General features: G+C 43.0%; 1 protein-coding gene across 4 annotated transcripts in view; it reads left to right on the top strand.

The window, feature by feature from the left end:
* The window catches only part of FGF13 (fibroblast growth factor 13), a 264,504-nt gene that overhangs the window by 119,375 nt on the left and 117,213 nt on the right, over window positions 1-27,916 (top strand). For 3 of the 4 annotated variants that reach the window (XM_069811472.1, XM_069811471.1, XM_069811468.1), the window contains one exon: window positions 24,382-24,549. The exons of the other annotated variant lie outside the window; for it this stretch is intronic. In XM_069811472.1, the coding sequence (XP_069667573.1) occupies window positions 24,384-24,549 (166 nt within the window). In that variant the 5' untranslated portion in view covers window positions 24,382-24,383. The remainder of the gene's footprint in view (window positions 1-24,381; window positions 24,550-27,916) is intronic. 4 annotated transcript variants of the gene reach the window in all.

The following is a 27,916-nucleotide window of genomic DNA, read 5'->3' as shown; positions in this document are numbered from 1 at the left end:
CTATGTACTGTGGTGCATACCAGATCCACAGTCCTCTGATAATTTAGACTCGATCACAACTTCTCTTCCAGACTGCATGCGTTGGTTTCATTGCCTTGCAATGAGGAGGGTGACTGGTACATGCTTAGTCTCATGAGGCCTGGAAACCATCAGGGAGTCCCAAGGTTTCGGCATAGCCATCAACTCCCTTCCCACAGCGCTAGACAGAGGGAACATAGTAGGATGGGAGGAAGGACTGGCTGTGGTATGTTTGAAGAGCAAAACAGGTGGTGAATCATCTTTTAGGACTGTTTTTGTCCAGTAAGTGCACGCAGAGCTTTCCAAGCTCTTGTAAGAGTATACTGCTCGAATATTTCAAATCAACCCTCCACCACTTCCCCTCTAACATTTTGTCACCTTTCGCTAGACTCCCCGTAGGTACATCTATGCGCATCTCTGCTCTCTGACTTGCAGCAAGCTGTGGCGCTTCATTGTGCTTATGCAATACATATTTGTTCTGCCTGCCTCTCAGAAAAAGGTCCTTGCACCCTAAAATCTAGCATGATTTGGAAGGTTGCTTTTCCTCCATTCCCTTCAGCTCAGAGCAATGTGTGGGGGGGATTTGTTGATAGGGTCGCTGGGGAGAATAGCACTTTTGGGAGGGAAAGTGGAGAGACGAAGTGTAAGCAGAACTCCTGTCCTCTTGTACCACCCTTCTGTCGACACCTCCTGCCTTCTGGCAGTGTGTACCGGTACGCAGGGAGGATGGAGGTGGGCCCTCCTTTGATAACCAGGTGAAAGCAATTCCCTGAGGAGATGCTCCCTGTGTAACCTGAAAGTGGCTGAGAACCAGGCCAGGAAAATTTCTTAACAAATATACCACCACAGATGTCATCTGTGAATGTGGCTGTCTCAGAGGTGGGAGGCTGTTTTAAAATGGCCCTTAATGGAAATGAGTTGATCTGCCATGGTTAGAATAACCAGCGATGCACGTTGGAATGATTTGAAAGAAAAAAAGTTCAAGTAACTTAATCAAAACTGGTTTTCATTTAGACTTGTGTAGAGGATGGTTATAGGGTTACTATTGTCTGGTTTCATTTTTGTTATTTTTGTATTTTAATAATAATAAAATTGTTCCATCTTTGTAGGGCCAAATATTTTAACTGTGATAACGAGAGAAGAAATGGAGATTAAAAGCTACACTTTAGTTCAAGGAGAAGTCCCTGTATAGCGCAAGGGATTGTTTCCATGGGACTGTAGCATCTCAGCAGGACTTCCTGGACACCCTATTTTCGTGTAATATATACAAACCTGGGCAGCTACAGAGCTCCCTATATATGCCGTATATAAACTGGAAAGTTTGTCTTTGCAGTTTGTCTGCCCTTGGTGTCTGATCGTTTTGCCTCTTCTTTTGCCAATTTGCTTTCCTTTATGATTTTTCAGCTTTTCTTGAAGAGTGTTTCCCACTTGTCATTTGAGATAATCCGAAATTCATCATCTACTATGTGCTGATCTGTACTGAATGGTTTTGAATTGATTTTACTGAATATATTGCAAATGAGAAGCTATCCTACTACAGAAGTTTATACATGGAGCTTCCCTCTTTTTGGAGTCCTTTTATAAATTTAAAAAGGGTGGGTGATCTTCTACAGTTTCAACTGTTAAAAGTACAACGCAAAATATAAAATCCAGTTGGATATGTATACCAAAATAACTTTTCCACTGTCCTTACTCTAGTCACTCCAGCACTCTTTCCCTGACATTAACGATATGGCAAGGATACATCTCAAATCTTTTCTAATACAATTTGTCAAATGCAAACTGTTTCACATGTATGTGTACATTTGTTTGTACAGGTCTGTGAACATTTGGTGGTGGTTGTTGCTGGCTAGAAGTGTCATGATTCAAATAATAACCTCTTTCAAGTAAAAAGCAAGTACACAAACCTCTCTTTTATTCACAAGTTATCGTTCAGGTGCCTGCACTACAACTGCATGTTAGAACCGAGATTAATCCACCACGTCTGCGTTGTCTTCGAAGACGACTGGAAGATCTGACCACATTCTTAGTCCTGATGTTATTCTTTGTTAAGCAGCTATAGTGTTAGGAGATACCTATCTATCTATCTAAAAAAGTTGTATATATAACTATGTTTATGGGTACGACTGTATCTATGTATGTACCTTTTGCAGGAAAAGTCTGCATGTTTTAGTACTTGGCTGTGTTGGTGCCTCAGCGTTTCACAGCAAAGGTCCCCCTGTTGATTGCATGCTGTGCATAATTCATGCTTTACAGTGAGTAAATTTGGCCTAAGCCAAATGGACAAGATAGAAGACAACAGAGCAGAGCTTATGAAGTTGTATCACAGAGAAGGACTAGAAGCTGCAGAGGCCTCTACTAGATTGCTCTGCTGTCATTCTTTGCTGAATGATGAAGAGAGTACGAAAAATGATTGGTACATTTTTAAAACGTATTTAGCATCTTCATCTTCACAACTGTAGAGCTTTGGACTTAAACCCCCTTGGACTGAAGGAGGAGGTCTGGAGTAGCAGTTGAATGTGTGCTTCCAAGGGTAGATTTTGGACCTTTTCCTTTAGCCATAATGAGTTGACAAGGTTGTAATTAAATTGGTGAATGTAGACCACTAGTACTGTACAGAGCTTAAATGAACCTCTAAAATATTGCACTGAAAACTTAAGGAGATTAAAATATATTGTTTATAGAAATCTCTGTGGTAGGCAGTACAGCAGTCTGCTCTTCCTGCAGAAGCTGCTGGTTAAGTGTCAGAACAAGGCAAATGTTGTGAGAGTCTGTTATGTTACAGGAGCCATAGTACGGGACAAAGATGTTGGTCCCAAAATAAAGCAGGAGTAGTGAGAAGGACACCTTCAGGGGAAACAGTTGTGACTATAGTAGGGAAGGACTGGTGAGGAGTCTAGAGTTTTGCATTGTTTAGGTAGCTCTGGTGAAAAGAAACTGGTTTTCAGCATCATCTTGCTCTTTTCTAAAACCTGCTGCTGCCACTTCTGTTCTCCTCTGCTGTCATCTTGGTCCTCCAGGGACATGACCACCAGAGAGTGGGAAAGGCGTAGTCAACCAGGAGATGGAGGTGGGATGGGGGGGCTGTTACCTTGGCTTCAGTCAATTCAGATGGAATTTCATCTGCTGCGGTAGCATTTACACGATAAATATAACCTTGCAGTAAAGTAAATAGACTATAGCTGGTCAAATAATAGCCGTCTGCTGTCTGTGGCACTGTTCTTGTCTGCTAGCCTAAGTTGCCTGATGTAAATGTTTTAAAAGGAGCACTTTTGTCTGTTAGTTGGTTACTGTACAGTCTTTGAGTAACTGTATTGGACCGGAGCTCATATTTGCCAAAGAGTATGTGTGTCTCTTGCAGAAACTCTTATAGTATCACCTTATATATCTTTTATGTATTGGCATTTCTTGCTTTTGATATTTTTGTTGTGACGGGAATGGAAGTGTTGGATTCAAGGAACATTTTATAGTTTCAGCAGGATTATTTTCTTTGACACTTTTACATTTGTTCTGAGTCAGGGCTCATTTCTGAGTTTCTTAGGAAATAATGTCAGGAAAAAAACCCGCATTTTCTTAGTCTCGTTAGCTCTATACTTTGTGAAGAGTACTACTTGCACTCCTGTTAGGACAGGCTGAGGGAGCTTCTTCATGATGTAGTGCAAGTCATGACAAAACAGTAGCTTAAAAATCAATTCAAGGAAAAAATCCTTCCTTGGGAAAAAAATCCCCTGGTGAACATTAGTTAAAATATTTATACTAACAGTCGTTTGCATCAAGCAATCACTTATGGCTTAATGTTATTCTTGGATTAAAAAAGCTTCCTTGTTGTGTATTCCACTGAAGGTGGCACATCTGTTGGAAACCTGCCATGATTTGTGAGCATTTACATCAGCATCTGGCAAGAAAAGGTTAGTTGTGAGAGTGAGGAGAAATCTGAAAGGTTCATTCAGTGGCATTTTGCAGCATCAAATGGCCCATCTCAAAAGAAAAGTAGCACCTTGATCTGACTAATTTGATCAGCATAATTTGATCTGTGACTGCAGAACATTTGATCTATAACTTAAAAAGCAGGACTTAATCAGTGGGGGGGGGGGGAAGCGCTGTAGGTTAGTGCTGATGGTAGGCAGTGACATGTGCCATGGAGGCATTTGTTTGGATCTGAGGATTCAATCCACCTGGAGATGCTTCTCCAGACTCAGTCGCCTTGCAAACCCTTTGTGTCCTGGGCCTCCTGCCTCTGCTGCCTTGGGGCAAGGTAGCTCCAGTCAGCTGTGACATCTTGCTGCTTCTTGATGGGGATGGAGAAGATGATGGGGCTGCTCTATGCCTTGGCCGCTCCTGGTGGAGATCCAGGAGGGAAGGAGGATTGTCCAGCAAAAGTCATTTCAGAGCAGCGAGATGTTTCAGGGAAAGCGTGCTGGCAGCTTGACCAGAAGTTCTTGTTGCTGCCATAATTAAATAAATAAGCAAGCAATTAAATAGAAACTGTGGCAGCCTCAGAAGTGAAACGGTCCCCTGCCTCCCTCCCTCCTCCCCCTCTCTGTCGCTGGCGGCAGAGCGGCACTGCAAGCTGGCTGCATTTCACATGAGATGTGGCTAAATTTCTCAAGAAAAAAATATCCAGAGGGACAAGACGCGATGCTCTCATTTCTGACATCTTAAGCTTGTCACAGACGCCGAGCCTGTTTCACCCAACGTGATTATCTCTCCCTCTGTCAAGGAGGCAGATGCCTCAGCTAGGAAAATATCGTCCCCAGCCTGTCATCTGGATTCTATAAATGGAAATAGGCCTTTGCAAAGCCAAAAATTATATTTAGTTGCAACTATGGGGGGAGGTAAAAAAGAAGAAAAAGAATAAATAAAGTCCAAACCCTTCAGAATTGCAACAGGAACAACAAAGCACTTAGGCTGGCCCTAATCATCTGCAAATGCTGATGCATTCATTAAATGTAGACTGTATAAATAAAAGTTATTCTTCTGTCACTCCTTTTATCTCTACCTAAAGCATTCACTTGCCAGTCAGGTTTCTGTGTACAAGCCATAAATATTCAGCTTTTTCTGGAACAGTTTTTACCCAGTATTTGCTCGTTTTCATCTAAACTCTCCATAAGCAGCAACAGCAAAATGCTGTGAGCTGGAGGTGTGCATTTAGGTGATTTAGCCTGCCAAAGCGTTATCTGACCAGGACTTATTAGCCCTGTGATAAAGAGTGAGCCAAAAATAAAATTAAAATCTTGCTGGTTTAGGTATGAAGGAAATTTAAACGTTGTCCATGCTGCAGTCAGTGCTGGGAACAACTCTTATGTGTCATGTTACTGCTCTGTGGGATAAGCATGAGTGGCTTTGAGAGATTAGTTATTAAGGCTCAGGTTTTAATAGCTTTCTATGTGTAGTGCTGACTAAGCAGACTGAACTGCCAGTGTTTTAAAGGCCATTCAGGAGAAATCAGGGAGACATTTTACAGAGTGTTTCACCGAACATAAAGTTGGGTCAGCCAAAAAATGTAGACGTGTCTAATTATTCCAACCTGGGGGGAAAAGTGTCTTTTTGAATTTTTACTTTTGTAGAAACTGACAAAATTGTTCTTGGGCAACTCCCACTCTCCATTTTGGTGTTGGCCGAGTTTCTTCATGGCAAACAAATGGAAAAAAATAAGTCTGTGCAGTGTTGTAGGAATGCACGTGGAGCAGAGTCTACCTGCAGCATGTGCTGTTGGGGGTACGGCAGGGTGGTTCCTACAGTGACGTACCTGAGAGAGAGAAGTTAGGTGCAAGGGGAGTGTGGAGAAAGCAAGGGTACTCTTTAGTCCTTTCAAGTTGGATTGGAGCAGAAGGGGTGATAGAAATGTTTAAAATGTTCTCCTGACTTTGTGTGCTGGAGCATCCATGTTGAATCCCTGGAAGGAGGGAGGTCGTGCAGACTCTTTGCGCCGGTCAGTCTGGCACCGTAGGACACCCAGTTCCCGACTGTTCTGCACCAGAGGTGTCTGGCCTTCGTTGTGGTTGTAATCAGTTAGATTTCCTTAACTTAGCTATGGGCTTTGAGATCAAATTAAAGTCCTGTTGCCTTTCACGGGGCTGTGAAAATCCAACCGAAGCTTACAATGAAGTCGGATTTTGTTTGTTACTGTTGCTTATTAGGTATGTGTCCTCAGCGGGATGGGGGGTGATTACCAGAAGGAGGTGAGCGATTAAGTGTGTGTTATCTATGGACATGGAAACCTGTGCAAAGGCAGAAAGAAGAGCACAACAATGGGCGCTTGCTGTAGCCTTTGCAAATGTCAGTCCAGCCTGTTTGGATGTACCCAGGGGTCTGCGCAGAGCTCTCTGTTATCAGAGGGTTCTTTGAGAGCACGACTGAATTAATTGCAAAAGGCTTGGTGACATCAAATCAAAGCACAGTTGCATTTGCTGTCTCTTCCAGGAGGGAGGAAAGTGGAGATGCAATTAGTGATGAACTATACTTGGTATTTTGCCCTCCCTGTTCTAAAAACAGGTGGAGATCATTGATGGTCAGGACCTTGCTTTTTAATTCTCATTTTTAAGATGTGTCCCATTGCTTTTGAGGCCCTTTAGGTTGCTAGCTTCCAGTGTGGGTGTGTTGCTGCCAGCAGTGAGGATAAATTGCGTGTGTCATCCTACCAGCCTCTCACGCCCTCTCCCAACTCATGAGATTATGGTCACAGATCTATGTAGACCTTTCTGCTCTTGCCCTGTGCAGAAGAGAGAGAAAACTTCTCCTGTGGTCCCTTTCCTCCTACCTGACCTTGCCTCTGGGGAGAAAAGGACATGGTCAAGGGCTGTATTGCTTCTCCCCTGGCACTGGCTCTGCCCACACTGGGTTTGCAGGGTCACTGCAAAGGATGCAGAGCTGGGGTGGACTCTAGGGCTTGAGGAGCTGCCAGGCCAACAGGTGACTCTAGTCTCCTGGAGCTCCTGGGCCGGCTTATGGGCTGCTGCTTGGATCTCTGAAACACTAACCAGGTCCCCAGGAAACAGCCTGTGAACCCTGAAGAAATTCATGGAGAAGTTGACTCTAGAAAGTTTTACTGAAGACTTGTCTGAGAATGCTGTTATCCTGCCACAGGTTCATTAGCAGATACCTGTGTGTTTTCTTTTCTCCTCCCTCCTTCCCTTTCCTCTCTCCTTCCCACCACTGTGATTGTCTGGCCTTTAGCAGAATTTGGTTGCCATCCATTACTTCAGTTCTCTACCCAGAGGCTGTCATTTTATTTATTTTAGTATTCTAATTTCTATTTTAGGATCAAAAAGAAAATAACATTGACCAAAAAGAATTGGAGGCAATAACTTTTTCAGAGAACTAAGCCTTTGAAAATTAATTTTTTATTCAGTTTAATTTCATGGGTGCACAACTTCTATTACACGTAGGCCAATTGGGTTGCAACAGCTGTAAAAAATATTTATTTTAAGTCTTGTAATGTGTTATTTATGAATGCATTATAATTATAATGATTCACTTACAGGACTATTGTGACAACAGCACCTTATCTTAAAAATGGGAATTTGCAATATGAAATAGATAATTAACAATAAGAAAGAGAACAAACTGAGAAGATGCATACAAACTGACAGCACTAACAGAATAATAGTCAGGCTTTCTATGGGTTTGAATAGCATAGAAACTGAGAAATCCTAATGGAGGAAAAAAGACTTAACTTCTGTAGAAACTTAGAAATCAGTTTGGTTTCCTCAAATCTCATCTGTCATAATCATTGGAAAACTCCTTAGACTTTGCAGGCCTCTTTCAGAGGGAATTGCAGTGGTAGAATAAATGGGATCCATCGCAACTGTGCAAAGACCAGTGGATAACTTAATCCTGCATGGGACTTACTTGGGAGTATCAGAGTACGTTTGCCAGATGCACGATAACGTCAAGTAAATATTTAAAGCTGTAATTGTGCCACAGCATGTTTGAGGATAATAAAAGGCGCTGAAAGGGAGCTAAATGCGTTCAATTTAAATAGATAATTTAAATGAAGGAAAGCAGTGATGCAATTCTATATCTAGATGCAGCGTTCACCCAACAAGAAATGTGGCAAGGGCAAGCAGACTCCTGCGGTTGCTGAGAAGTGGTAGAGACTCTCTAGTGGGCTATAAATACTTTGCCATTATTCTTTGTTTCCAGCGTCAGTTTACTGTGGCTGCAATTTGGTGCTTTTATGCTGTGTGTTGACAGGCCCTTTCCTGCATGGAGTATGTGGTGCTAAGGAGCTTTGGTTAACGCTTGGCTGAAAGTTGTATGGTCAGGGAGCAGTCAGGGTGCAGCGGGACACTGCTGAGTACACCTGGGCTCAGGAGAGAGCTGGCTCAGGAGAGCAATTCCGCACTGGAGAGCACTTGATGAAACATCTTGTTTATGCAACTTGTGCCTGTTTACGTTTTTACCCTCAAAAAGCTTCTGTGGAACTTTTAATTACTTCACTTCTGGTCATCTGGCTATTTCCTTTGTTCTGGGTGGTTGGGTGGTGGACATCTGTTGAAAAGAATGAATATTGGGGCTTTGGCCTCTTTCTGCCTAAAACTTCAGCCAGATTCCCATTATTTTCACTTATCTGAGAATAAATAAATGAGATGCAGCGAACATACAATGTGTCAGCTCTCCACACAGTTTCTGTTTTGTTCACCCACAGCTATTTCAAGTGCCCTTCCAGGCAACTGCCCACAGCGGGACACTTTGTCTAGACATGATGTGAAGCTAAAGCTGTTAGTCAGACTCTATTAATATATGATATGCAAAGCATTCCTGGAGAGAAACTTCAGCGCAGATCTGTCAGATATGGCCGAGGGAAGTTCTCTTTCGTTGTCTTACCTGGTGGGAGAGAATGACTTCTGATGGGTAAGGGCAAGGTCTGAACCCCAGCATCGCAAGCAGCATGACCCAGCACGGCTGTGGGAGCTCTCCGGTGGTTGAGTCAGCCCTAGTGTCAGCTCCTCAGCTGTGAGACACAACAATTACAGCAATAATTCAAGTCGGAAGATTGACAGAATCATTTAATGTATGTGAGAGTGACAGTGAGTCATCTCTGATCATTGTGTTTAGCAGCCTGGAGATCCACAGGCACCCAGGACAGCCTCAATCCCACATCTGCATGACAGCTCAGGGCAAGGAGAAGCAGCTCAAAGTCACTGTCTTCTTCCTTCCAGAGAGGGCTTCATGTGGGTTTGATCCCCAAAAGACCAAGGCAGTGACAGGTAGGACCTGTTGCAGACAGGGGCTTGGGGGGGTGGGATAGCATGTCTGTCATCTGCAGCCTTTATCCCCTTCTCCTTAGTGCGGGGATAAGCTGCGCATAGGACAGTGAGCAAATTAGCCCCTGTCAATTGTGTATCTGGTGTGAAATGAATAGCTAAAGGCGGACTAAAATGCTAATAAAGTTTTGCAAAAATCTCTTTAGGATTTCAGTTCAGGAGCAGAGTTGGTAACATGGAAATTACAGATTAGTAGATTTAAAAGTAAAAGGAAGGGTAGCTTTGTTTTCAACCTGCAAAGACCTCATTTCTTAAGTGAATTCTGTGAGAACATGTTAAAAATTTGTGTTCTCCAGCAGTCACTTAAGATGCAAGTGGAGTTGTGGGGGCTAAAATTAAAAATACTGTAAGCGCTTATGTGGCATACAGGGCAAGGTGCAATAGAAAGACTCCTACCACTGGCGATTAGGAACTGTGCAAATACTGCTGAGCACACAGTTTGCAAAATTGAACTGTCCAGAGCAGCACAATGCTCAGTAATGAGTGTTTGCAGGACCTACGTATTCGAGCACTTGTTTTGACAGTTGTATGGGCCAAATATTCAGCTACTGCAAATTGCTCTGAAGCTTTTCTTGATTTTTTTTTTTCCCTGTTTAACTGGAGCTGCTATGAATCTACAAGTTCCAGACATTTACAGCAACAAAAAGTCCTTTCCATGTTTTAAAATTTTTGAACCAACTTCCAGAATAAATGTTTTAATTTATTTTGAGCGATGTAAAGGTCCAGTAGGCATAAATACGATAATGATATGAAATAGTGAATTGTCTCTAATATGGATAGTTTCAAAGCGGTACAAAAAGTGATTGAGGTATCCCCAGAAGCAGCTCCCCAACTTCAGTCTGCAGTATGCAATGTCCTTAGTTTGAAAAGAGCGTCTTTTTCTTCTACTAAAATAAAGACCACTTATTAAATCCTAAACACTAGAAGCTAATTTATATCTCAGTATCGAAACAGTATCTTTTTCCTAAGAAAGATATTTTTCTTTGCTAACTTTGCTGTACTGTTACAAGCTAGAGGACTGCAGTATTCACTTCATGCACTGGAATGTGAAATGTGATGATTTTTTTCTTAGAGCTCTGCTGTGCTTGCTGCCTTGGGTTATTTTTTATGTCATTTACAGTGCTGAACACCAATGTGAGCATGTTATGCAATGTAGTGTAAAAAATATATATAAAGGCAATAAACTCCACTGTTATTTCTGCTTTAACAGAACAGCCTTATTTGATCTTTTTGCCTTTTGATTTCTGGAAAAGTTAATTCCAAGTAGTGTATTGCATCTTGAGCATTTATGAGTGCATGTTTATGTGCCTTGTAGAAGTTCCTGCTGCAGAGCCGTCTCCCGTGGCTGGCAGCGGATGGTAGCTGTGCAAGCTTAGGGAGCGACAGCCACCTGAGCATGGAGATCACCTGTAGCAACATCTGAATTTCACGCTAAATTGTGTGGAAATGTGTGCTGGTTTGTAAAAGATTTAAAAATTACTTCTTTTCTACGACCCTGTTACTATGCCCTTCCCATTAGTGACAACATGTCACTCGGTCATGAGCAACTGCAAGATACGTTGGCCTTGGCTGGACTGTTTTGAGCAGACCAGCGATCTGCTGGGCCAGAGTCGCTCATCTGAGTTATTTACAGTTTGGCTTAAGCACGGTACCTCTTGGTTTTTTAACTCTTTTTTGCTAGTATGCAAACACGTATTATTGAAATTCCTTTTGGATCAGGCTTTACTCTAGAGTGCCAGCGCTTTTGTGTTCCAGGTTGTGTGCACAGCCCTCTCAATGCACCTGGGGGCACGTGGACATCACTGCAAATGTACTCTAAGCTACACCAGTGGCAGATTTCTTGGTTTATCTTCCCTCGCTGCTTACACACCTGCCCAGTGAATTGAGCGACTGTGTGGCATCGGTGCTCCTATCTGAGCGAAGGCAGCTTAAAATAGTGGGAGGAACAAGAAAATCTTGTAACGTTGTGCTTACGCAGCCCGTCTCGGTACCAGCACCGGGCTGCGTGTACATGGGGTAGGTTGGCTTCTCCATTTTGGGGAGCCAAGAAGGTCCTGCTCACCCACCGCCCACCCGCAGGGCAGGGAGGAGAGGAGGGCTGCCGAGACATCTCCCTGCAGAATCCATTTGGAGAGGGAGAAGCTGGTAGCTTCATGCTTGCTGAGGTGAGGTTAGCTCCAATTTCTGCTGTGAGCTTCTGTCTGTTTGAGCTGGAATAAATGGGCAGTGAAAGTCCTCCTCGCGTGCTCCCTGATCTGTCAGGTCGGTGTCGTTAGCCAAGTCGCTGCACATTTGCTGTTCACAGCAAGGTAGTGAAATCCTTCCTGCTGTCTGTGACCCAGCGCTGGTCATCTCTCTTGCCGTGTCTTTTTAGCAGCTGTCTCGATGAATTGAAAGATACCTCTTTCAACATAAAATAATAATACACCACTTACAATCATTTTCATAAAGCATGACTTTAATTCTGGTGCAGTTAGGCTGTTAGTACGTAGCGTTCGTGCTGCCCACTACGTGGAAGTACCACGGTACTGTACAAAAGAAAGTTGTTGGGTAGTTGTTTCGACAGTAGTTGAGAACGATCTCAATATACAGAACATGTAGCTCGACTCTATAAGCATGATCATTGAGGTGGACAGTAACAGGAAAACAGGTAGTTTCATCTTCTGCTAATTTGGCTCGGTGCTGATTAAATTGATTAACAGTGAAAAGCGAAACCCCTCTGTGTATATGCAGCAAGTGCATTGTAGCTACACTGTATAACAGTGATAGCATAATTGCATGTGAATTTATGTAATTGTATTGGCTTTGTGTGGCAAGGTTTGGGGCGGGGGGGCAGGTTACAGGGGTGGTTTCTGTGAGAAGCTGCTGGAAGCTTCCCCTGTGTCCGACAGAGCCAATACCAACTGGCTCTAAGACGGACCTGCTGCCGGCCAAGGCCGAGCCAATCAGTGATAGTGGTAGCGCCTCTGGGAGAACGTTTTTAAGAAGGAAAAAAGTTGCTGGGACAGACAGAAACGGCAGCCAGAGAGAGGAGTGAGAACATGTAAGAGAAACAACCCTGCAGACCCCCAGGTCAGTGCAGAAGGAGGGGGAGGAGATGCTCCAGGCGCTGGAGCAGAGATTCCCCTGCAGCCCGTGGTGAAGACCATGGTGAGGCAGGCTGTCCCCCTGCAGCCCAGGGAGGTCCACGGTGGAGCAGATCTCCACCTGCAGCCCTGGGAGGACCCCACGCCAGAGCAGGTGGGTTCCTGAAGGAGGCCATGATCCTGTGGGAAGCCCACGCTGGAGCAGGCTCCTGGCAGGACCTGCGGATCTGTGCAGAGAGGAGCCCGCGCTGGAGCAGGTTTTCTGGCAGGACTTGTGACCCCGCGGGGGACCCACACTGGAGCAGTCTGTGCCTGAAGGACTGCAGCCCATGGGAAGGACCCACATTGGAGAAGCTTGTGGAGGACTGTCTCCCTTGGGAGGGACCCCACGCCGGAGCAGGGAAAGAGTGTGATGAGTCCTGCCCCTGAGGAGGATGAAGCGGCAGAAAATAACAAGTGATGAACTGACCGTAAACCCCATTCCCCGTCCCCCTGTGCCGCTGGGGGGTTTGGTAGAGAATCCGGGAGTGAAGTTGTGCCTGGGAAGAAGGGAGGGGTGGAGGGAAGGTGTTCTGAGATTTGGTTTTATTTCTCATTACCCTACTCTGGTTGATTGGTAATAAATTGAGTTAATTTTCCCCAAGCTGAGTCTGTTTTGCCCATGATGGTAGTTGGTGAGTGATCTCTCCTGTCCTTATCTTGACCCACAAGCCCTTTGTTATATTTTCTCTCCCCTGTCCAGGTGAGGAGGGGGAGTGATAGAGCAGCTTTGGTGGGCACCTGGCATCCAGCCGGGGTCAAGCCACCACAGTAATGTCCGAAGGGATTTACATAAGTGTAGAGAGGGGAAAAAATATTTTCAAGTATGGTTGCTAAACCTGTGTCAAGTGAATGCTTCTGAAATGTGGTCCTTTTATTTCAGGAAGAGGGGAGGGAAATGCAGTATTGTGAGTACTGTTGCACATCATTCTCAATCAATACCCTGTTCAAGTGTATATAATGACTTAACACTTCATGGGCTAGATGCGGGGGAAGGGGGAAAGCTGGCTAATTGTCAAATTATTTGAGGTGCGTTATTCAGTCACAGTGTTGGCAACCTGGCTGTTTGAGAGTTGCTGGCTGGGGAAAGCTGTTCCAGCAGTGGCTTCTTCAGTAGGTAATACACTGCTAAATAGAACTGACAGTGTAGGCAGAGGTTTCTCTTGGTCATGTGGATAACTCCATTGAGACTACCGTTGAATAGTATTTTTCAGGGTGCTGGAACTTGCTGGAAAAAAATTTGGGGTCGCAGAAATCACTTGTGGATGGAGGTGAATTTAACTAAAGCTTTAGTCCAAGAAAAGAATATGAGAAAATGTTGCGGCCTTTCATTTGACTCTTTTAAAAATGAAATGTTTTGTGTACATGTGTGTTTGTATGTACAGAGACCCAGTTTATAGAAGCTTAATCTTTAACCTGTTGAAAATTATTTCCACTCTTAAAATGAAGTGGAATGTTAGTTTCAGGTTAAATTAATTTTTTTTTCCTTTTCTTTTCTGAAAGGATTTTTCTGCTGTTCATCCAGCAGCTGTGTACATAGCTCTGGTCGGTGCCACTCACCCCTTTGGGCAGCGCTGCCGAATCAGAGCAGCATACAGGGTCTGCCGCTTCCCAGGGCCCTGGGAACACAGTGCACACCTCTCAGTGGCACACTGAGGTTTTTTGCTCCTGCTGATTAGTTTTCTGTGCTTTGCTTTGAAAGATTTCCTCTGAGGCCATTTCTCAGAACAGCTCTTTCTGTAATGAGTTTGAATTTTAAAACACTCTATTTCTTGCCTCCTCCTTTTTGTTAATCCCCAGTAAATGAGGCAAATAATTGGAAGGTGTCACCTGTCCTTTCATGAATGGTGCTTCTGTTCTTGTCCCCTTCTTTCAAGCAAAATGCTCAAGGGCTGCAGCAGTGGAGAGTCTCTGAAACAGAGTCCTAGGCTATTGTACTGCTGCGCAGCTCCTGTTCCCAAGAGGTACGGCTGATCCTTCTTTCAGATTTCCGAGAAGGATGCAGTTTTTGATGATTTTGTATTTGATGATTTTGTTGCCTTTTGCAGGCTACTATTCTTTGTTTTGCTCTTCCAAGATGGTTCTGATTTCTATTGATTCTGATTTCTATTAGTTCTTTCTTTGTGGTTTTGTTTTACTTTTCTCCTCAGTGCTAGGGAAGTTTGCCTCCTTTTGTAGCCCTGCTGTTGTGAATAGATGCTCTATAAATAGGAAGAAAAAAGCTACAGGCATTCCCACTTCTCTTGACTTCCTGTGTCATTTGAAACTATTCTCCTATCTCCAAATAGGGCTAGATTAATAATTAAATTCTTATTAATGTTACATTACACAAGAGCATTCTAATATTTCATAAGTAGTGAACTGTAGCTCTCTCAAAAACTGTTAGCTTCCCACTCATGCCTGGACCTTTCTAACAGTCCTCTTGCCACCTCCTCCTCTGCTTGCCTGATTTTTACCACACTGCAAGGATATTCTCTTAGAAACAGCGACATTCCTTGCTTTTTCTCCCTAACTTTCTCAATGGAGGGAAAAGTAAATTCACTGTTGTGTATTGTGTGACTCCGAGGTACTCTCTGCATTGAGCTGGTCAGAGTGGGTTTTGTGGTAGATAGGGGTGAGTGAGGGCTGTGAGCAAGCTCTCGTTTCCATCTGGGGTTGCCTTTCATCTCCTCATGTCATCTACAACGCTCCCTTCCTTGTGTCTTTGGAGCAGAAAGAGGAACACTTGATCCACAAGCTGCATGCTGGTGCGTTAGGTGGCAGCCAGAACTTGATCTGAAGATGCAACATCTTTTGTTGGCTGTGCAGTTTGGATGAGTTATCTTCTGAAGCTGGCCAAGCAAGTCCTGCCGTTTCAGCATCCTCCCTTGAGCCAGCCCCTACTTCTCCATGAAGTGTCCCTGATAACACTCTGGTGTGCTTACAGCTCTGCCGTGCGCTGGTCTGTGTGCCTGTTGCTCTTGATACGCGCACTCCAGAAAAATGAATAGTACGCTGTAAATTACTATCTTGTCTGCTGTGGTGCATGGAGCAACCCACCTGTTTGGAAAGCAGCCAGCTTGCGTTTATTTTAGCAGATGGGAAAAGCAGAAAGGCACTCAGAGTAGGCAGGGAAGCAATATTTATTCATTCAGTGGCAAGCATGGCAAAGCGGTGAACTGAGCTGCAGAGTTAAATAAGAGTGGGCACATGTCTTGCATAGCAAAACCGCAGATCCTGGTGGCTGGGAAGGGAAAGGCGGTGGGTCTGCACAATGGAGAGTAAATTGTGGATGTTACTTAGCCCTCGATGAGCAGGAGTGTGGATCTCCTCTTTGTCACGGCTCAGATGCAGAAGGCTGACAGCACTGCCTAGCAGCATCTGAAGAGGAAACTGCAGTTCTCAAACCATGCTCTTGTATGTGGGCACAGTAAGATCACGGTTATAGGCAGCTGCATCGCTTAATAGTGGCCAGATTAGAGTTAATCAAAGGCTGTTTGGTAGTAGATGGGTGCCCGGAATAGCTAGGAAATAAGGCTGTTTAACATCTTTGCTGGCGATATGGACAGTGGGATTGAGTGCACCCTCAGCAAGTTTGCTGATGACACCAAGCTGTGAGGTGCAGTCAACATATTGGAGGGAAGGGATGCCGTTGGAGGGAAGGGATGCCGTCCAGAGGGACCTTGATGGTCTTGAGAGGTGGGCCCGCGTGAACCTCATGAAGTTCAACAAGGCTGAGTGCAAGGTCCTGCACATGGGTTGGGGCAATCGTAAGCATAATACAGGCTGGGCAATGAGTGGATTGAGAGCAGCCCTTGGGGATGTTGGTTGATGAGAAGCTCAACATGGCCCAGCAATGTGTGCTTGCAGCCCAGAAAGCCAACCGTATCCTGGGCTGCATCAAAAGAAGTGTGACCAGAAGGTTGAGGGAGGTGATTCTGCCCCTCTGCTCCGCTCTTGTGAGACCCCACTTGGAGTACTGCCTTCAGCTCTTGGACCCTCAACGTAAGAAGGACATGGGCCTATTGGAGAGAGTCCAGAGGGCCACGAAGATGATCAGAGGGCTGGAGCACCTCTCCTGTGAAGACAGGCTGGGAGAGTTGGGGTTGTTCAGCCTGGAGAAGAGAAGGCTCCAGGGAGACCCTATCGCAGCCTTCCAATACCTAAAGGGGCCTTCAGGAAAGATGGGGAGGGACTCTTTATCAGGGAGCGTAGTGATAGGACGAGGGGTAAAGTTTTAAGCTGAAAGAGGGTAGATATAGTTTAGGTATTAGAAAAAAATTTTCACTGTGAGGGTGGTGAGGCACTGGAACATGTTGCCCAGAGAAGTTGTGGATGCCCCATCCCTGGCAGTGCTCAAGGCTGGGTTGGGTGGGGCTTTGAGCAACCTGGTCTAGTGGAAGGTGTCCCTGCCCTTGGCAGGGGGGTTGGAACTGGATGATCTTTAAGGTCCCTTCCAACCCAAACCATTCTATGATTCTATGTACAGAAATGTTAGTGCTCTTTCCACAGGGGAAAGAGGAGATGCATTCTTAGCAGAACTTATCAACAGATTTTTGATGTTGGATGTCATTGTCTTTACTATGCACAAGGATCTAAACGCAGCCTTATCTTGGCTAGTCTTTTTAGAGGATAACAGCCTATTACTGCTAGCAGTTAATCCAATTACTCTTTTAGGTCAAGAGGGAGTGTTCTGTGCAAATATTTTTGGAAGATCTAAAAAATTGTTCTATGTGGTTGACCCAAACAGAGCATATCTCAGAATTTGTCAGCAGATCAAAAAGTTTAGAAATTCCTACACATATTGAAAGAAATGTGTTCAAAAGGGCTGTAGGCTTTCAATTTTGATTGCAAGACAATAGCTGCTTATTTTAAAAATGAAGATATTTCAAAATGGAAAGTAGTTTCAAATAAAAAATAAAAACACTATCTGAAATCATCAGTGAAATTCTTTGATTTGGAGGGTGAAGGCAGGGCTGTGCAAACCTTAAGAATTAATTCAGAATTAAATGTTTTGCCTAAAGCAGGTTTCAACCGCATCATTTTGTTCCTGGTTCTCTAATAAGGATTTTATTGAGTGTGTAGCAAGGGACTGTGGAATAACTACCAATGATCCATCTAAAGAAGGAGTAGTGCTGTTTTAGAGAGAAGAAATCCGCATGTGCATGAACTGGAACAGACTTAAGTGAAGTTTGTTCCTATTTTATTGAGGGGAAAGGTGTCGCACTTGAGCCAGATTGGACGTTCTGCTTTGGATGTGCTTGACCAAGCCATGGGCGTAGGACTGTGGCACTCCATCTCCTCCCGCAGTGTTTTACAGAGGGGATTTCTGTTCACTGCTTCATTTCTGTCTAGGTATGAGGCCTCCAAGTAGGTTTAGGATTTGGCAGAAACCTTTGGAGGTGCTTATGCTGCAGCCTCTGCTGTGACTGCAGCAGTTTCGGGCTGTTTGGATGAGATTCAAGCTAGCGTGGTTGGCTGCGGCTGCTGCTGGGGTAACAAAAACCGATACAACAAACAAAACCGATATTTGATGCGGGATGGGGAACCTTCCTCAGGGGCTGGGTAAATGCTGAGGTCCAGGCTGCTGCTGCCTATGTAAGTGTTAGGGAATCTCTGCCTTGCATGGTAATCACAGAGGAGCTGGATTGTTGGCTTTGCCATAAGGATTATTACTTGCACATCAATGGTGAATTTTTAATATTCGAGTGACATTTATGCCATAAATAGGAATTTATCCTCCCTCTCTCACCAGACACAGAAAAGAGCTTTTAGACCATATACTGTTGAATCCGAAAAGCCTCAATTCCAAATAACCAACTGCAATCTAATTTAGATCAGCAGTTTGAAAAATCATTAGTTCAAGTAGTAAAAGCCCTCTATTGGATAAGGAATTTGCTTCCCCACAACTGTAAGTAGCTGAGCTCTTAGGGACAACTGTTGCCCATCTCAAAATTTATGCTCTCTTCGTGCACGCTATAAAACTGTCCTTTTAATATCAGTTCAAAAATAAGCACAGAGAAACAGTTGCCATAGAGGAAATTTATAGTATTGGTTTGAGAACAAAAGACCAGGCGCTGCTTCCCAGTAAGAGGAGTGAATGAGTTGTGTCGCTGGCAGGCTGTCATCCGTCACGGACCCTGTCCAGCAGCAGCCTCCAGATGTAATGAGAGTTCATTTTGAGCAGAGTTTTAATTTTGAAATATCATCTAAAGAAACCCAAGGTAAAAGTTATGTCTTCCAGAAGGTATTTTTGCTCTTTTGGTTTTTTAATTTTGAATAAGCTGGTGCATTTCTAATGTGGTGCCTGGTTTTGGTGGTGTACTGGGGAGAAAGGGCAAAAGGAGGGACTCCGGAAATGGCTTGCTGTGAATACAAATTAGAGAATTTGGCTGCTTGTGTTTCCTGTGATATCTATCTTAATTGTGAAAACTGCAAGTCAGAGTCAACCAGACTTCAAAGTTACAAGCACACAGATGCAAGCTGAAAGTAAGGTTTCTGGGTGACACAGAAGTGCCGGGGCTGTGTGGTAAGAATACTTCATCGAGATTTTGGCAAAGCTGGATAGGGAAATGGTATGGATAGACTGTGTTGCCATTAAGAGGTTTTGAGTGTATTACAACCCCAGAATAGAATTTTATTTTATTTTTTAATTAACTTGTAAGTATTTTTGTGCCCTGAGTTCATTATGTTGTTCGGGTGGCTTACAAAAACCACATCTTCAACTGGAATAAATTAGGGAGAAAACAAAGCAGTAATGAAAAGAAGCAAAGGGAATTGTTATTACATGTATACCTGAGAGCTTTTCCTCAGTTGCTTGAACTGGGAAAATGTTATTACAGAAAAACACCCCACTTTCCTACCCATTCTCTGTCCTGCAGGCAATCACTTGAAGCAAGTTATTTTGGAGAGGTTTTTTTAGATTTTCTCCTGTAAGGAGCTAACAACAACTTGATATCCTCATGTTTTCCCTAAAAGGAAAAAAACATTTCCTACATAACTCTAAACAGCCTCAGGGGCCTGAGTAACTTCACTTGAGACCTTTCTTTTGCTTTTGTGGGTGGAGGAGGCAGAGGATGAAGGAGGTGCTTGGTGAGCATTGCCTCTTTGTTTCACAGCAGAGTCTGGCAGGCCACAGTGGTGAGGCATGTGCTGCTGCTCTTATTTTTCAAGAGTTGTACTGGGGGGAATGTTTGGTTGTAGGGGGGTTTTTTTAGGTTGGTGGGTGGGGTTGTTTTGTTTTGGTTTTTTTTTTTACAACTTGCTCCCTTGTGCCAAAGAGAGGGGATTTGCTTCACTTTGTGGATGCATGATTTAAGAGGCACTCTAATGCTCTTCATGGCTTGAAGATCTAGTGTAGAGCTTTGACTCTAGTCCTTCCAAAATGCCAGAAAAGCTAATTTATTGCAAGTGTAAGTATCCTGGGGCTCACAGCATGTAAAACTAACCAGACTAAGAAAAGTAAGGGAACTGAAGAAGGAGGAAGGAAATTCATGTTTCAGGTAATGACCTGAAAAGTCATTCGAGGAGGGAATGGGTCCGTGGAAGTATACAATTTTTGTGTTAAATTGTGTCATGCATTCAAGAATAACAGTCTAACAGGAACATGAGGATTTCTTTTGCCTGGATATTAATACGTATTTACCCTAAGGTTGCTACAGCCTTTAGCTAGCAGAGCTGAAGCCTCTCCATGTAAAACCGAGGGGGGGGAGATGCTTCCTTACAGCTTTATTAAACTCTGAATTATATCAAAGATTATTCAGTTGGAACCCAAGCCAAGGCCTATGGACAGGGTTGATGTTATGGTTTCTGGCAATTCTAGATGGGACTGAAATGCAGTTGGATATAAAAGAAAGACACAAACCAGCAGAGTGTTTAGCTGGTGTGTTTATATAAAGTAAACATGTTTGAATTTATCTTGAAAAACATCCTGGTGCCAGCAGTCATCCTAAAGATCTCTTTCCTCTCTCAGTAAGGCTTATAGGAAGAAGGAATTCTTTTCCTACTGGCTTGTTGACAGTAAGTTTTTATTATTGTAATTATTATTTTTTTAAAACTAAGGAATATGCTACAGGGTGGTACTTAGCAAGTTGAATGTCTTGATGTAGGAAACATAATAGTTACTGCAGCTATTTTATGCTAACTGCTAAGCAAATTCCTCATGTATACACAGTTGCTGTGGTTTTGGTCTCCAGCAAATTAGGGGGGGGAGGAGTTTGGGGTTTGTTTTCTTTTTTTTTCTTAAAGCTATGAAGTATTTATTTATCATCTTCCAACTGGGATTATTCAAGTTCTTTACTAGTGTCTTAATGACCTGTGTCCGTGACGTATGAAGTCTTGTCCCTTTTTTACTCATGGGAAGATGGAAATGTAGACTGCTGAGGTCCTTCACCCATGAGGATGGGGAATATGTTAGGGTGCGCAGCTGCTGAAGTGTAACAACAGAGGCATAGCTGAAGGCTGAGGCTGGCAGGATGACTACACATCTGCCTTCAGGAAGGTGGCCAAGGAAATGTAGATGTGCCTCAGTGAAGGTTTCTTCTAACTGCTCTTGAGAACAGCATCTATGTGATGGAGTGAAGCTGGGCATCTGCCAGGCTTCTCGTGGGTCTTCTGCTGCCCTTGTTGAGCTTGGTGCTGGCTTGTGATTACTCCCAAGTTAGCTGATTTAAAGCTAGCTCGTGTATCTCTGCATTACACAGAGGAGTGTAATTGTATCCTAGGTCCTGCAATTAGCAGAGTCTGTAATGGAGGGAGCAGTTGAGTACAAGCAATGTCCTCTGCTCCATATAGCACATTATGTAAATACTGCTTTAGATTTTTGTTAATTCCCTAAAATTTACTAGTTCTCCCCTACTTTGTTGTATGTGTGATTCTTTCATAAGAGTGGGGTTTATCCCATTAGCAAAATCATAGCAGATTCCTGGCGATGTTTTTCCCTTTTCCAAAGTGCTTGTTCACAGTTGTTTAATAATGATCCTTTCATGGTTGTGCACTGATTATTTTTAGTCATCAAAAATGGACATCATCAGGTTTTTAAAGCTTTTTACATTAGATTCTGTGTTATTGAAACTTCCCTGTGGACTGGTTCTTGGCACCCATAGTTGAGGTCCTGTAGCTGTGATTTCAGTGGCTCCGTGAGGATGTCTGGCTGTCATCATAGCAGGGAAAAGGAGGCACTGAGGTCAGGGGGTGTTCCTAGTTTTGTAATAAATTCTCAGCCTGACTTGAAGCCATTCATCATGTTAAGAAAAGGTTTTAGCTGTTCCTTCAGAACACTGACATCAATTAAGTTATCCATACATCATTCCAGCATTAAGGCTTTATTAGAGCTGTGGTTCCTAGGGTTTGCCCCAGATGTCAGTGCTACGATGGTCCTCAAAACCAAGACTCATTTACACCTGCTGTCCTGGATTCTAGTAACCTGAGGTGCTTTTGTTGATTTCAGCATGTTCTTCACTCATTGAAGGTGTGATTCTCTTTGTGGCTCATTCATATTTAAATAAATATGTGTAGGTGATGACATGAGTGTGTAGGTAACTGGTAAAGGACAAATTATATCTTCTCCACCTGTCTTAGTGAGCTTGCCTGAGATAAGGGTGGACCCACCCAGTGATGTCAAGCAACTATTTGCCAAACACTTGACAAATGGAATCAGGCTGTGGAGTTGGTTTGCCGATGCTGCATGAGCCCTCTGAGCTTACAGAAGCTGAGAAATCATAGCCCAGTGCCAAACAGCTCTTGTGGCTGGGAGAATAGGTCTTTATGCCGTACGTTTGGGTAAGTAGCTCCTTCTCCCCTGCAGACCCTGTTTAGCAGCTGCTGGCCTGATTTCTGCTTTTTTTTTTCACTGAAGCAGCAGTCCAGCACCACACAGTATTGAACCTTGTGGGTAATTCTCTGAGCTCCTGCATTTGAACAGGACTCCCCAGGAGGGACTCTGCCTCTCGGAGGGTCAGCCCAGGGACATGCCTTTTGCCCAAAGCTGAGGTTTTGACGGCGGGGCATGCTTTGCTGTGTATCAGCCAGCTTGCTGGCGGAAGGTAGCTGTGCATTTCACTCTTCTGCTGGCTATTCATGTTTCACGGTGCACGTTATCCTTTATCCCTGTAAATGTCAGAGGGACGCGCCGCAGGGCTCCCACACGGTTGACGTCAGTGGCAGTGCACGCAGCTCGCTGGTGGCTTTACACGGACGCCAGCAGCAGCAGCTGCGTGATGTCTTTTTGGAGGAGTTGACCCATCAGGGCTTGTTGGTCTTTGGCTTATCTTGGGTGTTGACTCGTAGTAATTACTCCCAGCAATTGCCCTTCAGTCTCAGGGCTGTCCGTGTGTTTCATGAACACATACGTACTCTTCAAACAAGCCAAAGTAAAACTAGTATTGTTAAGAGAGCAATTACATGGCAACCGAGACCTTGTGCTCCATTGACCCGCTGCTCTTTTTTGAATCACTTGTGCTTTCCTATTAGCTCATGCATCCCTTTTAATGACACTTTATATGGATTATTAGTGTGTGTTACTGATGCTGCGTGTAGTCTAATGAAGCAATAACAGCCAAGGTGCAAAGTGTCTCCTGTGGATTAATGAGGTCTTGAAAGAAGGTGACTGCCCACTGTGAAAAGAAAGACTATCAAGTTGAATCACTTATTTATCACCTAGATATGACTCTTACTAGTACCATCCTTGATAGGAGAGAAAAAAATCAAGTGCATGAAAATGCAAGAGGATAACATTTGTTTGAAGGGATCCATGTTTAAATCTGACAGTTTTTAAAAATGATTATACACTGGCAGATATTTAGGAAACAGTTAAATTGTTTGAATTACTGGCCAGCACTTCTAGAACCATATAAACTTAGGTAGCGCTAGTGCATCTGTGGTTTTAAGCTAGCCTATCAATAGTTACTTTCCTGATTGTTGGAATTTTACTTTCCTAATTCTTGGAATTTTTTTTTTTTTTTCTTGCCATAGGGTTGGAGAATCTCAGCTTGGTTTTGGCTGTGGTTTTATATCTCTGCATCACACTATAAATAACTAGTAGTGGTTAGAGACTGTCTTTTGAAAAAGCATTTAATTTTTGTTCTTGAGAGATGATCTGTGCCTTAAAGCTGTAAGCTGAGGAATCTCACTATCTCTGTTATTAAGGCTTCATTTTTTAGATAGTGGGAAAGTGTTCCAATTCTTTCTGGTAATGTAATACTTTGAGGTAGCTGGAGCTTTCTGTACGCTATATATTTTATCTTTATACTGTTTAATAGTCTGACCCCATTCAGAAAACATTTCAGACTGCATATAATTTATGTTATTAATGGCAGTATTGATTTATAAGATCAACTTTAAAAAATGACTTGCTGTTTTACAAGAAAACCATCAAAAGGATTAATGTGCTTTCTCTTTGTACATCTACTCTTCTATCCATTGAAAATGACGATCAAGTCAAATGTCATTGGATTATCGTGCTTGCTCTAAGGAAATGTGTATAATTATATGTCCTGATAAAGGCATGTTCTTTTTACTTTGGGGAACAGATATACTGATGTTGCATTACCTGCAGCTGTGCAATGATTACATCCTGATGTTAATGTAGAGATTGCCTGTGGCTAGGCAATAAAAGCATGCTTTGTTTGCTTTTTTTCTCTTAATCTGCATGGAGAATAGATATAGGTGCTATACGGGAATAAAGCAAAGACATAGAAGAGAACCTTGTTGCTTTTTGGAGCAGGGTATTATTCTACTATTTATTAAAGCTGCATGAACCAATATAAAGTGTTGATGTTTATGAGAAGTGTTGTTTATAGAAGTAAATGTTTTCCCCACCCTTCTACCACCATGACTAAGATACTTTACACTTTAAATTTTATTTTCCTTCCTATAAACATTTTTTTCTCTCCTTTCTTTCCCCCACCCTGACATTATGTAGTTGATTTAATTCTCTAGATTGCTTTCCTCAAGCTCTAACTTGAGTTCATTTTGTTATGTGGTGACCACAGTTATGGATGACGCTCCCCCTGGCACACAGGAGTACATTATGTTACGGCAAGATTCGATCCAATCTGCGGAGTTAAAGAAAAAAGAGTCCCCTTTTCGTGCTAAGTGTCACGAAATCTTCTGCTGCCCACTGAAGCAAGTGCACCTCAAAGAGAACACAGAGCCGGAAGGTTTGTGGCACTATGGATCCATGTTCTGTTTGTTTCTATTATTTTTATTTTTCCATGTATGTCCCTAGAGTGTGCTGTGTGTTTTCTAGCCTGTGTCAGTGCGGTGCAACTGATGCAGGAAGCGTGATGCACTCCATGTCCCCCTTTGCTTGCCTGTTAGTGTCTGATTCAGCTATCACGGGACACTATAATATAAGCTATGTACAGTATCATTCTAGACAAGAAGTGGCGCTGCTTTTTCTTAAATAAAGTTTGTTTGTTTCAGCTCTCATCATTACACACTGCCCTTTTTTTGGCTGCCCAAAGTTGCTTGCTACTTAAACGGCATCAATTCCTAGTTGGTTCTTTCCAGTAACATTTCTGAAGCTGCACTCTGCTGAAAATATGGCACTTAGACTCAGATTCGGCTTATCCCCAACACCTTTCACTCCATAAGGCTTCTGCATAGCGCTAGAGAATGCTCATAACAGCTGTACTTCAGTGAAGCAGGATGAAGTTTGTATGTAATGCACGCCTGGTTGCATTTTGGAAAATGAAATGCATGCAGAGCAGAAAAAAAATAAGTAGAATGTTTTCCTTTTCAGATAAAGCAAAGGTATGGTCTCTTCTAATGCCATGTTTACTAATATGAAATTACTAATGAGGTATCTATATCTTTAACTTGTTCGTCCAGTGTACATAAGATTAAGCTATTTTAAATTATATTTTTTAATATTTTCTCTTATTGTTCCATGAGTGTTTTGCATTACTGCCTCATATTCTACATGGTAAGCCTTCTACTTTTTGCATAAGCTCCAGTATCTGCCAAGACAAATAATGCTACTTCTGGTAGATGTATTTTAAGATGAAAAATTCAGGGCTGGATTCTGCCACAATTGAGTCTGCAGGAATGGCAAAGTGAGCAGGTTGGAGTCCTTCCTCGCAATTCATTTGTATTATTCTCTCTCTAATGATGGGCATCAGTTGCTGAGCTGTCACTATTAGCCAAAAATATTTCAGTCAATTGCTTTCTCCTGTTACCCCAAATTTTGCATGAATGTTCTTTGCACCACTTCTGGGAGATCTGTGTCTTTTAAAATAAAAGTGTTTTATTAAAATAGTATTTCTTTCTCATGTCACCAGAAATATTAAGTCTGACACAAACACTGGTGTAAGGTGTGGGGAGAGCTTTTTTGTTTCAGTGATGATATAACTGAATATTAAAATTGGGTTTTGAAAACACAGAGTCTAATTCTTCTCTCAGTTCTGGGGCTGACTTGATAGGAGTTGTGATTTTGTGATTCTGAACTCAATAAACATGAAGGAAAGGTGAATCCCATAGCATTTTTCTGGATTAGCCAATGTAATGAATTTCATATCATCTGTTAGGGTTTGTGGTGTTCATGAGTAAATTATGAGCCCAGAACTGTTCATGTCAAGCTCCTCTAGGAAGACGATGACGGCTGAACTACTAGAGGTGCTCAGCATCTTCAGCAAGTGATATTTGGTGAAATGAAAGATTCCATGTGAGCCATAAAATGCAGGATCCTAAACTTGGCATCATTGACTCACATGAGGTATTTCAATTTCTCCTTGTGCTCATGCGTAACTCCAGCAGAACCTGATGGTCATTTCATTGGAACTTATACTGGGAGCTGAATTCCTGCTGGGGAGTGGCTCTTAGCTAGGTCTGATCATTTTCAGTGAATAAATCAACAATTTACACACCAATGGTATGTTCAAGAGGAACAAGGGAAGCAGAAGTATGCTGGGCCTTTATCTCCAGAGCATGAGTCTCCTTGGGCCATGGTTTGGTCCAGTGTTGAGGAATTCAGGACCTGCTGAGTGAAGCTTGCAAGGTGCAGGCTCTAAGTGAAGACTTGGGGAGCATCAGTTCTGCCGTATTGTCGCCTGGAAGCCAACAGTTGCTCTTAGATTCTCCATAAATCTACATACTGTCTCTCTCCAACAACAGCTGTGTTACTCCTTCCTCCATGGCATATGGTATTGTTAATCATTCTTACTGAAAATGTTTAGTTCTAAGAGGAAAGCTTTTCATCTTTTACTGCGGTGTACAAGGATGAATGTCTCCTCCCCTTCCCCTTTTTATCCCTCCTCCTCTCCTCTGGGAATTTGGCATTACTAGGCAGGGCACAAGAAGCTATGGCCATATATTGACTTGTCCCACAACTGTCCGAGTTGATGGGAATTCATAGGGTATCAATTTTTATTGTTGCATGATTTCTCTATGTGTTTCTGTGAAAGATGTTGCCCCTAGCATGAGAGGGAAAATACACGTTTAGGAGTCCTTTTGGCCTCTGTTGCAGCTTAAATTGCCTGGGTTGCATTGGTCTTTTTCTTCAAAACCTGTGAATTGCCTGGCAAAGGTGTTGGACCCACTGAAAGACTGATGGGCGTCATCCTCAGTGGTTTGTTGACATGAAGCTTGAAAAGTTCTGAGTGTGAAATGATCTGAACTGTGCTTTCAGTGCAAACACTAGAACAGTCTGTTGAAGTTAATGGAGTGGCTGAAGGAAACCCTACCTGAATACCTCCTAGTGTGAACCCAGCACTTAACAGCTCAATTGTGCTGTGAGGATGAATGAAAGTAAATGTTTAAATTTGTTACTGTAGCATAATTTACACATTTTTGAAGGTACTGGAAAGTATGGCAACTAGGAAGCTATTAGGAAAGCTCTCTGAATAGAATGTTGTAATGGAAGTTTTATGGAAAATTGCAGACTTGAAAGACACTGCAGAGTGTGTACATATATGTGTACATATAAAAATGTACCTTTTTTTATCTGCTGAGTGGTGACATGGGAACACATAGTAAATCCTGAATGTTCCTAACTTTGCAACTCTTTGCCTAACTATTTCATTTACTCTGCACTTTTTAACCACTTTCATACAGGGTTAATGCTTGGGGAGCCTCATTTATCCCTTCGGGATCTGAACCCCTTAGGCATATATGATGACACCAGGTAAAAGATTTTCCTGGATTTTGAAGGGGTGTTTGGGGAATATTCTAGTATTTGCTGAAAGACTTAAATACCACCTCGCTCTGGTATCTGGACCAGGTGGCTCTTATCTCAGGCCCATTTCTAAAAGCAAGAGAAGGAGTGAGAAAAGTAGATCCATGTTTCCTAAAGTAACCTGTCTTGGTTTCTTGTTCTTTTCCTGACACCCTACCTGCCTGCCTGCAATGTCATCATTTTTCACAGCACCCATATGCTTCAAATACACCTTAGCAGATTAGCTCCAGGGCCAGTACACTTGATATCAGCCTGGAGGACACACAGAAGAAGGTCCTTGGTCCAGTAACTATAGCAAGGACAGTCTTTTTTTAAGTGGTAGATGTGGAAGGAAGGTGGAGGACAATAGGAAA

This window comes from Haliaeetus albicilla, chromosome 23 (genome assembly GCF_947461875.1).
Source record: "Haliaeetus albicilla chromosome 23, bHalAlb1.1, whole genome shotgun sequence".
Classification (NCBI taxonomy): domain Eukaryota; kingdom Metazoa; phylum Chordata; class Aves; order Accipitriformes; family Accipitridae; genus Haliaeetus; species Haliaeetus albicilla.
Note: the sequence above shows the minus strand (reverse complement) of the source record. Positions and strands in the feature narration are given on the sequence as shown.